The sequence below is a fragment of the Mizuhopecten yessoensis genome, unplaced genomic scaffold, assembly GCF_002113885.1.
Source record: "Mizuhopecten yessoensis strain PY_sf001 unplaced genomic scaffold, ASM211388v2 scaffold9073, whole genome shotgun sequence".
NCBI lineage: Eukaryota > Metazoa > Mollusca > Bivalvia > Pectinida > Pectinidae > Mizuhopecten > Mizuhopecten yessoensis.
Genome location: NW_018407865.1, coordinates 452591 through 463899, shown reverse-complemented (window position 1 = coordinate 463899; position 11309 = coordinate 452591). Strand labels below are relative to the sequence as shown.

The 11309-nt window shown below is 36.9% G+C and overlaps 1 protein-coding gene across 7 annotated transcripts in view; it reads left to right on the top strand.

Moving 5' to 3' along the window:
- LOC110457262 overlaps nucleotides 1-10970 on the top strand; it is a 39131-nt gene extending 28161 nt beyond the window's left edge. For 6 of the 7 annotated variants that reach the window (XM_021508459.1, XM_021508462.1, XM_021508460.1 and 3 more), the window contains 6 exons: nucleotides 420-570; nucleotides 977-1064; nucleotides 3196-3289; nucleotides 3643-3748; nucleotides 7360-7399; nucleotides 8235-10970. In XM_021508459.1, the coding sequence (XP_021364134.1) occupies nucleotides 420-570; nucleotides 977-1064; nucleotides 3196-3289; nucleotides 3643-3748; nucleotides 7360-7399; nucleotides 8235-8793 (1038 nt within the window). In that variant the 3' untranslated portion in view covers nucleotides 8794-10970. The remainder of the gene's footprint in view (nucleotides 1-419; nucleotides 571-976; nucleotides 1065-3195; nucleotides 3290-3642; nucleotides 3749-7359; nucleotides 7400-8234) is intronic. The other variant, XM_021508457.1, reaches the window with a different exon arrangement.
- The last annotated feature ends 339 nt before the right edge of the window (nucleotides 10971-11309 follow it).

Genomic DNA, 11309 nt, shown 5'->3' with positions numbered 1-11309 from the left:
ATCAGAAATACAATTTGGCTGCCATGGCCGCTATTTTGCTACTAAGTTCTAATAGGCCGATCTCACTTAAAATTGGTCTAGGAATGATCAGCTCATGGTCCTGACAAAGTTAAGTTAACATTATACTATTTTTTACTCAAATTGGTACATATTTCAACAACAGAAATAAATACTGTAGACTCAGGTGACCGTTTAGGCCCATGGGCCTCTTGTTTGATTTAGCGAGCTAAAATGACAAATTTGTGACGAGTTAATACGCCAAAAAAATATGACATGGGTATATTCACTGGACAACACATGTACAGAGCTTTTGGAAAACAAAAACAGTAAATTAAAATCTTATTAAAATCTTTATGGTATTGGCATTACAGGGTCATTTATGCGTTAGATAGCTGTGACATATTGAGTTGTACCTACAGGGCGTGGTGTTGGGAGATACGATTTTGGAGGTTAACGGGACGGACTTTCGCCACCTGACCCACGCCGAGGCGGTCACTCTAATTAGGAATGCATGGAACATCATCATTTTGGTCCAGAGTGGTGGACTGCGGCGTTCCCGCCAAAGTCAGAGTAAGTCTGTCGACCATTACAAGGCCTACGTCTATACCTATATACATAATTATAATGTAAATTGTATCTTCTTAGTACTAATATCTATACATATATGTACCTAGTGAACTCGAAAGCAGACCTGTATTTAGCTTATGATTCATTGTTTATATGTTGACAATTAATGCAAGAACAATTATCTGCCCGAGGCTTTGCTTTAAAAAGAAATAAAATTGGCAGGATATGATTTGTTTATTCACTGCATCTATGTTGCATTGAATTAATCATCACAAGATGAATGATGACATATAGAGTTTACTTTCATGTTTGATATCGTGTCAATGTGACGTGATTTATGCGCCCATCACAAGGTCGTGTGTATGGTAAATGTCCTCCCACACACTACATATGTAACCTCTTGTTTCAGGAAAAGTTTCGGAACATCTACAAGTTGTTGACCTGGAAGTGGTGGTGTATCCCTCTGTTGAAGGCAGACTTGGCTGTGCTACCAACAGGTAACAATCCGCATACGTCAAACCTCCACACAGGTTGTCTGTCTGTCTGTAAATACGTCAAACCTCCACACAGGTTGTCTGTCTGTCTGTAAATACGTCAAACCTCCACACAGGTTGTCTGTCCGTCTGTAAATACGTCAAACCTCCACACAGGTTGTCTGTCTGTCTGTAAATACGTCAAACCTCCACACAGGTTGTCTGTCTGTCTGTAAATACGTCAATCCTTCACTCGGGTCTGTCCGTCTGTAAATACGTCAAACCTCCACTCAGGTCTGTCTGTCTGTAAATATGTAAACTCTCCACACAGGTCTGTCTGTCTGTAAATATGTCAACTCTCCACTCAGGTCTGTCTATCTGTAAATATGTCAACTCTCCACTCAGGTTTGTCTATCTGTAAATATGTCAACTCTCCACTCAGGTCTGTCTATCTGTAAATATGTCAACTCTCCACACAGGTCTGTCTATCTGTAAATATGTCAACTCTCCACTCAGGTTTGTCTATCTGTAAATATGTCAACTCTCCACTCAGGTTTGTCTATCTGTAAATATGTCAACTCTCCACTCAGGTTTGTCTATCTGTAAATATGTCAACTCTCCACTCAGGTCTGTCTGTCTGTATATATGTCAACTCTCCACTCAGGTCTGTCTGTCTGTAAATACGTCAAACCTCCACACAGGTTGTCTGTCTGTCAGTAAATACGTCAATCCTTCACTCGGGTCTGTCCGTCTGTAAATACGTCAAACCTCCGCTCAGGTCTGTCTGTCTGTAAATATGTCAACTCTCAACACAGGTCTGTCTGTCTGTAAATATGTCAACCCTCCCCCCAGGTCTGTCTGTCTGTAAATATGTCAACTCTCATCACAGGTCTGTCTGTCTGTAAATATGTCAACCCCCCACTCAGGTCGGTCTGTCTGTAAATATGTCAACTCTACACACAGGTTGTCTATCTGTTAATATGTCAACCCTCCACTCAGGTCTGTCTGTCTGTATATATGTCAACTCTCCACACCGGTTGTCTGTCTGTAAATACGTCAATCATCCACTAAGGTCTGTTTGTAAATATGTCAACCCTCCACTCAGGTCTGTCTATCTGTAAATATGTCAACTCTCCACACAGGTCTGTCTGTCTGTAAATATGTCAACTCTCATCACAGGTCTGTCTGTCTGTAAATATGTCAACCCTCCACACAGGTTTGTCTGTCTGTAAATATGTCAACTCTCCACACCGGTTGTCTGTCTGTAAATACGTCAATCATCCACTAAGGTCTGTTTGTAAATATGTCAACCCTCTACACAGGTCTGTCTGTCTGTAAATATGTCAACTCTCCACACCGGTTGTCTGTCTGTAAATACGTCAATCATCCACTAAGGTCTGTTTGTAAATATGTCAACCCTCTACACAGGTCTGTCTGTAAATACGTCAACTGTCCACTCAGGTCATCTGACTGTCTGCAGATATGTCAACCCTCAACACTGGTCGTCTGTCTGTCTGTAAATTGGTCAACCCTCCACATGAGTTGTCTGTCTATCTGATAATATATAGACAGTATCTTATACAGACAACACCTATGTCTTTCATCCAAGATTCATGAAACTCCTCTGATATAATCACTATGTGCGCAGTCTACTTGATACAGCTATTTTAAGCTCACAGCATTGCTCATGTGAGCTATTGCCATCTGTCTTCATCTGTCATCGTGCATTGTGCACTTAGTGTCATGTGTTGTGCATTACCATTTTCAACTTCCTCTTCAGAACCACTGAACTGATTGACTTCAAACTTATTATAAATGTCCCTAATGACATCCCAACCAAGTGTTGTTATTTTTGGTGTCAATCTGAAAAGCCAAGGTGACAACCTTGGCCTCTGATTGGCTGAGACATTTTCAATTTGAAACTTTTCTTAAAAAACAACTATTCTTTACTTTGTCCTAATCTCTCCCCCTTCAGTTTTCATCCTTATTTTGTGAAACTCCTCAGATTCAATCACACATTATGAAAGTTTTTGGATCCTGCTGTTTTTATGGAAATTGTTGTCTCTTAATATCACTCGCTGTACATTGGAATGGGGATATTTGTGAGGGAGTAGATCTGTTAACCTAGGACCTACAGTTTTCACTTCCATTGCAGGAGGAACAAGAACAAGGTTTTGGTGGTGAGATCAGTAGATGCTAACTCACCAGCGCACAAGGCTGGGATATTGGCTGGAGATTTAATCACGAAGGTACATGTAGGAACATCCTACTTTCTTCCTCAAATATGAATGAAATTTCAGACACAGATTTATAATTTTAAAAAGTTCAACTTTTCCGAGGTAAAAGCCTGGAAATGTGCAGAAAGTTCTAAATTTTTTAGTTAATTTTTTTATTATCAGTTTTTAAAAAAGTACTGAAGAAGTCATTATTCCACTGGCGCCAATAATTATGAAAAAGCACTTTTCAGATGCTTTAACTAACACTGAAGTGGCTTAATGGTATCTTGTCTAGTTTTTCCGACACGTCTTACAAAACCGAAGTGTTTCAATTAACATGGTCCCACTGCTTTCCCTGTTGTAATTTTCAAGTGTTTTATTTTCAGATTGATGGAGTTGACATTCGCTCTCTGACTGAGCGACAGATTTCTTCCCTTACCCGGACAAAGCGCCTCATGATCTGCATCCGTCGTGGTGTAAGGTCAACAGAGAGTAAGTAAGCCCCACCCCAGGGAATATAAGCCCACCCCAGGGGCCAGATGACCACCTTTTACGTGTTGTTTTTGGTGTGACCTGTTGTGAACGAATAATGTAAATCATTTTGTTTTTTGTGATATTTAAATTTTTGCTTAAAACAGCGAGAACAATAGTTTATAAATGAGCAAAATTGTTCCTGTTTTATTTGACATTATTAAGGAATGATCAAAGTCTTTATTCATTTTGCAAATTTAAGCCTTTGCAAGAGCGATCCCAAAAATAAGTGTTCACAAAATACAGAGTGATTTACATTAGATGTGTGTTTCCATGTAGTGTTTGCTGCATGACAAACTAATGATAAGGACGGCTTCTGTCGTGATTTGTGGACCAGTGTGTGGTTAACGGAATATAGAGGAATTCATGTGGGTCTTGGGAAATTCGGTTTGTATGTGTGTTTAGAGATCATCTTCCTTTGGTGTCCCATGTCCCTACAGGCCCACAAAAAAGTATCCTAATCAAACAACTTCATTGATAAAGCATAACCGATCTAAGAATCATTTCTGGTTGTCAGTGTAATAATAAATGATCTAGTTTAACAAAATTTTGTTCCAAGTTCATTATTTACTACACATGAATCAAAAGATGCTTTCATATTCTGATATTTAAAAAAAAAGTTTTTGTTTGAGTATAAACTGTCTGTTAGATTTGTGACCAGTAAATTTTATGCAGTTCAGTAAAATATATTAATCCCACTTTACTTTACTTGCCTACCTTCAATGCGAAATCAGGGTCAGGAATTTGGATACTTTAAAAATTGTCTTAGGGTTTGTTGAATGCTTGATATATATCTGTCAGTCACTTTAATTTTCACTAGAGAGTTCTGAACAAATTTTCTGTGGATTTTGAATTTGATCTCAGTGTCACTAGAGGGCGCTGGGAATTACCTCTGTGGGTTTGGTTAATCATCCCGAACTCTAACTAGAGGGTGCTGAGAATGGCCTCTGGGTTTTGTAATTCATCTTCAGCTGTTGTTACTAGAGGGTGCTGGGAATGGTGTTCTCTTTGGGTTTGGTAGTTCATTTGTTTGCCACACGCAGGCGCTGATAAACATTCTCCGTGGGTCTGGTATGGTAGTTCATCTTCCTGACACTAGAGGGTGCTGGTGTATACATGGATGAGATAGACATTGCCCATATGCTTCCTGTTCTGTATTTCAGCCCAGCCATAGTGGTAAGCCAGGCAAACCTCTATTTCTATGGTAACACCCAGGTAACTGTCCAGTACCTCCATTCTCCCATCCAAATTTTGTCAATCACAGATTTGTTTAAAAGAAATGAAAACGGAAAAATAAATCTAAACTGAAAAGTCGAAAAAAATAATACTTGATAGGCTTCTTTATTGTTCAGTGAAGAACTCTGATATTGAAGACAAAAAAATCAAGATGAATCTGTAAAAAATATATTTCAGTAGAAATTTATTGTTTTCTCATTATAATCAAAAACATTTCATCTAGATAAAGATTTTGTGTAACTTTGGAATTCTGAAAATGAATTGATAAAATGTAGCCTTGAGAAAAGACTTAAACCCTTTCACCACTGAAGACCATAATAGACTCGTCCTGGTCAATGCATGGTAGAGTCTACTAAAGTTACATAGGGGTGAAAGGGTTCATGAGAATGGCTATAGCAAATGTCATCAGAGCTTGACTAAAGTCCAACTGGAGTATTTATCATAAATGAAATACAGTTCATAATTTTAATCATATAACCAAAAAAAAAAATGACTTTTGTATTGGAGTAGGTTGTTCATATTTTCCCGTCGGAATAAAGTGTTATGATGTCCCGATGATGTCCCGATTTTTCTGTACATGGACAGTTACCTGACCTATATATATATATGATATGAATACTCTTTAAGGCGTCTCTTCACTCTTTAATTAGCACTGTTTACTAATTGGAATTAAAAAATCTGTGTACATGTATTATCAAACAAACACTGACCGTATAACAATGTGAACTGTGTAAATACAGTCAACTAAAACACTGACACACCCAGTATGGTATCCGATCACGCATCGGCAAGTATTTCACAAATATACAACTTCATTCACAATATACTTGATAACACTCAGGGATTCCTGTCTATTTTGTTCATTGCCCATTTCTTTTTAAGTTGGGTATGTTTGATGGCATATTAAACCCAGAACTATGGATTTTCTTAAGTGTTTCTTATTGCATAACACTTATTAGGAAATATAAGTAAAATCTAATTTAAGCACTTGTATATATTGTTTCATGAAACAGGATCAGTAATAATTTGGCGGAAACTAGTCTAAATCTTTTTGAAATGTTAAAAAAGGAAAAAATTTCAGAAAGAATGAAAATTAACAGATATGTTGCATGCTCTTTATAGTCATAAAGGTAAATCTGCATGTCTTAAAATATATTTAAGGACATTTTCTGCATGAATTAATATATAGAGAAATTTTAACTAATTCTTGTAGCTACTCAAAGCTAAGACTACACTTCAAATTAATTCAGTAATATAGTTTACCTAGAAATGCATGATCACAACCTTCAAGTAACGAAGTCTACGATACTGCTGTAGTACAGAGGAGTATCCAAGGGAGACAACCAGAAGACTCCTAGAAGTCTTTAGTCCTGCATGCTTTCCTACAATGTTGCTTTAATAATACTAACGCTTTTTGTCAACTCTAGAAAAAAAAGGGAAAAAAAAAAATATTCAAATTTCTCTTGATAATTTTAATATATTATAAATGAGAAAAATATTGAATTTTTAATTGATCCCTGATTATTTTAACGGCAGGTGGAAAAAAAAAGAAAAAAAAATTTAGTCGGAAAACATTTTCTAGTTTTGTTATGGTTTCATAAAAACATTTTCAGTTGGTAGATTTATGTACAGGATGTACATATATAAATGTTCAGACAAAAAGAATGTAGCTGTCAGCTGTTTAGTCCTAGATATTTAGCCGGCCTTCATGGTGAACATTCATTTGCCACAAAAAATACCTCTTTAAGCACAGAAATTGTTGTACGGGGGTGGTACGTGTGTTTTATTAAAACCATTACGACATAAACTAATCCATGCTGTATGGCAGTGTAGTAAATGGTAAAAGATAGTGTAGCGCAACCTTGAAGTATAGTGTGCAGTGAGTTACCTCCCTTCCTATACTAGGGTATTATGGGATCACACACATGTTGTAAGGAGCCATTATCATGAATAAACACGCCACAGAGCATGTTCCTGAGAAATGACTTTTAAGTTATTACAGGCCAGAACATTTGAAATTTACAAAAAAAGGCACAGTAAGTGCAATAACTAAAATACATGATATAGCACAAAAAACTTACAATTAAAAAAACCTTGTTGAAGACACTTATAAAAAGTTCTGATCAATATTGGATAGCTCTGATTGTAAGAAGGCATTTATAAGAATATATACAGTTTGAGATGACAGCAGTATAAACTATAGGGTATGCAAGTCTTCTCTAATGAAGTTAAGTATAGTAGTATAAACTATAGGGTACGCAAGTCTTCTCAAATGAAGTATAGTATTTGTGTTCCTGGAATTCTTAGTATAATGTCATGTGATTTGTTTATTTAAGCTGGCAGTCCAAGACCTGGGAACAGAGAGCGTCCTGGAAGGTAAGTCTATTTAATTCTGAATAGAAGTAACTCAACAACTGATTTGTTACAAGATTCACGGATGTAACAGCCTACATGGTTGGTTATTAAATTTCATTAAAGTAGGATTATTGTCTATTAACTTATTCACCCCTACATATTTAAATTGGACTTGTCCAGTCTTTGATTTGGTAAGGTTCAAAGGTGACTTAAGGGGTGAATGGGTTAAGTTTCATGGAGGCATGGGATTATAGTGGCTTTTATATTCAGGAATAAGCAGTTTCTTTCCTCAAATCATCCTGTGAAATGATACATTGATATTTTTTTTCTGTAATGATGAATTTCTTGATTGGATGGACAAGCATCGATCTTTTCACAAATCACCAATTTAGCTAGGTATCAATTTTTCTCCAGTAGAAAAAGTGAAGTATTGGAATAGAAACCCAAAAAGCATTGCCATGAATCTTTGCAATGGCTTACGTGCCAACCTTTCGCAACTTTCATGTTTGAGAATCTGTATTGAGAAATTTTAACAAGAACCCATACTTGACAAAAACATAGTGAGAAATTATGTACCCGGTAGATAGCTGTTCTTTGTAATGAATTGATTTAATTTTAACAAAAAGCAACAGGGAGGAAATTCTAATGATTTCAAAATGTGAAATTCTGGAGACTTTCTGTTTAAAATGGCGAGACTTCACAAGTGCACTATAAAGCCCTACAAAAAGTGACCAATGTGAGAAAAATAGAACTACAATGTAGGTGAATATCAGCAGTTTATACTTAGTGCTCTGTTGATCTTCTAATGTTTGTTTTACTTCGGATTGATCACTAATTGTTAAATATATTCTTACAGCAGCAGTAAGGGAAGAGGTGGCTCACCCAACAGAAACAGATCCAACAACTTTCATGACAAACCAGAAACAGACTTGGAGAGGTTCACACAGGCATTTGGAACTATGGATGTAGATAATGAAGACGGCCAAAACGGCAACTTTAACAAAACAAATCAAAACAATAATAAGAATAATACTAAGGACGGAAACTGGATGCTTACCCCTAAAGAGGACCCTACCCCCAAGTTCTTCCACCGTAAGGAGTTTATTACAGCCCCTAATGTCCAGACGCGAGCCAGAGCAGATAGTCAGGGTGCCGCGCAGTTTGAGCGTCGGAGTAGGAGCCGTGGACGTGACGCCATACAGGTGGTCTGGGGCGGTGGTGTGCGACGCTACGTCAGATCACGTTCCCAGTCTCCCCATCACACCCAGAGATCCCGACGACACTCACGTAGCATGTCTCGCCGCGAACAAGACATCCTGATGGCGATTCAGATGGGTGTGGAGAAACGACAACGTGCGCTACGCCTATCTCTGTATCAGACTCCCGATAACAGCGATCTGGATTGGGAACTGTAGCTACCTAGGAGAACTAGTATTTCAATAGTTCCCCTAGATTAGTGATCGATGCTGCGAATAAACGTTGCCATACTTACGATACAAGATATAGTATGAAGGTGGGAGAGCCTCCCTATTGTGCCAGAATAATCAAAAGAATTGATAAAAATAGTGTTCCGATCAAGTTTGTAAATTATGTTCTTTTTGTTATATTCACATGAGTTAGTGACATTGGGGCATTGTGCTATGTTCAAATTACTAGTAACATTTATCGCTACTGTTACATTTCGATGAATTAATCCATTAAACCAGTAACATGTTCCCCTATGGGCCACTTCTATCAGTCATTGTTTAGTGTAAGTCCCACTGAGAGTGGTCAGTGATTTCAAGATGACCACTGCCACCATAGCCCATTATTGACCAATGATGATAACATTGGTGTATGGCCCAGTGGGTTGAACATGCAAAGAACAAAATCCACATCTATCTCCCTTGTTACTGCAAATGTGGACTTCAATGCAAAACTGTGATCGTTTACAAAAATAAATTTGCAAGTGGAATATTTATTCGAATTTCCTCTGATTCAAATTTCTGAATTTTCGTTATGTGAATACAGAGGATTTCGGCTGAACAATGACGCGGTAAGATTTGCTCTGTGTTGAATTTTGAAAGCACATTAATTGGGATTTGTTGAATGTTTTGGGTGTGTGAGTTTATGAATCAAATGAAATTTTCAAATGAACTATTTATATACTATTGTTACCATTATAAATAAATTGATGTGTATTTGTGAGGAAAGTGTGTGTATAATATATTTATGTACTAGTATGAAATTAAACCCCATGTGTATGTTATCATTAGGGATCTAGCAGGATTAACTCACTTACCCCTGAAATTTCATAATGAACTATTCCAACCTTTGAACTTTAATGAAGAGTTCAAATGTGTCTATAGGGGTAAATGAGTTAAATCCCTCTAAATATTGATGTACCAAACTTTATATTACAATGTACCAAGAATTAAATCATCACATCATTTATATAGACATGTGCTGATTTTTTTTCTCCTCAAAAAAATCTTTAAATCAATATTTATATTTGTATTGTTTATAAATCCATTTAGTAAGAACATGTAAATGTTACTAATCTTTACAGGGGTTTATCCAAATTTCATCCAAATTTCATCCAAGGATCTGTTTTCCAAAACCCCTGCTTTGACTTTGACAAAGAATTTTCTCAATTTTTGAAGAATCTTATCCAACTGTTGCTTGTAAATTAAGTACCTCTCATGGTTTTATTACCTTATTTACAAAAAATACTTCAGTGTATCTAACCTAATAATCTTAAAAAATATATTCATTATCCTTTAAGACAAGACAGAAAACTTAACAAATTTGAATTCTAAATTTCCAGCCTGCATCGGCTAGAAAGAAACGGCCAAATGGTTTCATTTTGTGTTCAATTTTCTAGATGCACAATTTTCATTTCTCTAAAGAATTCAAGTGTCTTTACTAGTGTCAACTGTAAACAAATGGACAAAGTGCTTTTAAATTTTACAAAGGTGCTGTAGTGGTGATATATCATATAAAATCTAGCATTTATAAGTAAATGTGATGACCTCATTCACAAAGAAATACTGTAGTTGACCTTCATTAATCCCAGAGGAAATCACTTCCGAAAACCTTTCTAGTGCTCTTATATAAATAGAATAGTTTTTTTCAAAGAAATCATCAGATTACTATCTTGATAATTTGATATAGTTTGTCCTAGTTTCTTTATAAGAATGATTGTGGATGTAGGAGGAGCTGGTGGACAAGACTGTGTTTTGCGATGTTGAGTTCATGATCACTGTAATGTTTGAATCAGATTTGACAGGATTTATTTCATAATGATAATTATTGCAACTGCCTTAAATGATTGATGTGTGTGAGTGTGTATATGTATATATGTGTGTGTGTGTGTGTGTGGTTTTGATATGTACATAGATAATAATGATCATCACCATTGCCTGACTGTGGTATGGATAACCCAGTGTTGGGTTGACGTACGATTTAACTTGTGGGTATCAGTTGAGTATTCGCGGCTGTACTGTACTTCAGTCTTTGAGTGTCCCCAAGTGCCGTGTGACGCAGAATGACACCTATTTATATTGTCCCACAGCATCTCGTGACACAGAACAACACTACGGAGTATCTCGAGGGCATCTTCTGACACTTTAAACAGTTTGAAACACACATTAAGTATCAGTTGAGTATTCGCGGCTGTACTGTACTTCAGTCTTTGAGTGTCCCCAAGTGCCGTGTGACGCAGAATGACACCTATTTATATTGTCCCACAGCATCTCGTGACACAGAACAACACTATGGAGTATCTCGAGGGCATCTTCTGACACTTTAGGACAAGTGTCCCAGGGTGTCTCCAAACAGTTTGAAACACACATTGAGTATCCAAAGTCTTCGTTTGCGACTCATTTTGCAACACCTGTTAATGTGTTGATATGTCCTAGGATGCCATGTCTTACACACATGCGACGCTCAG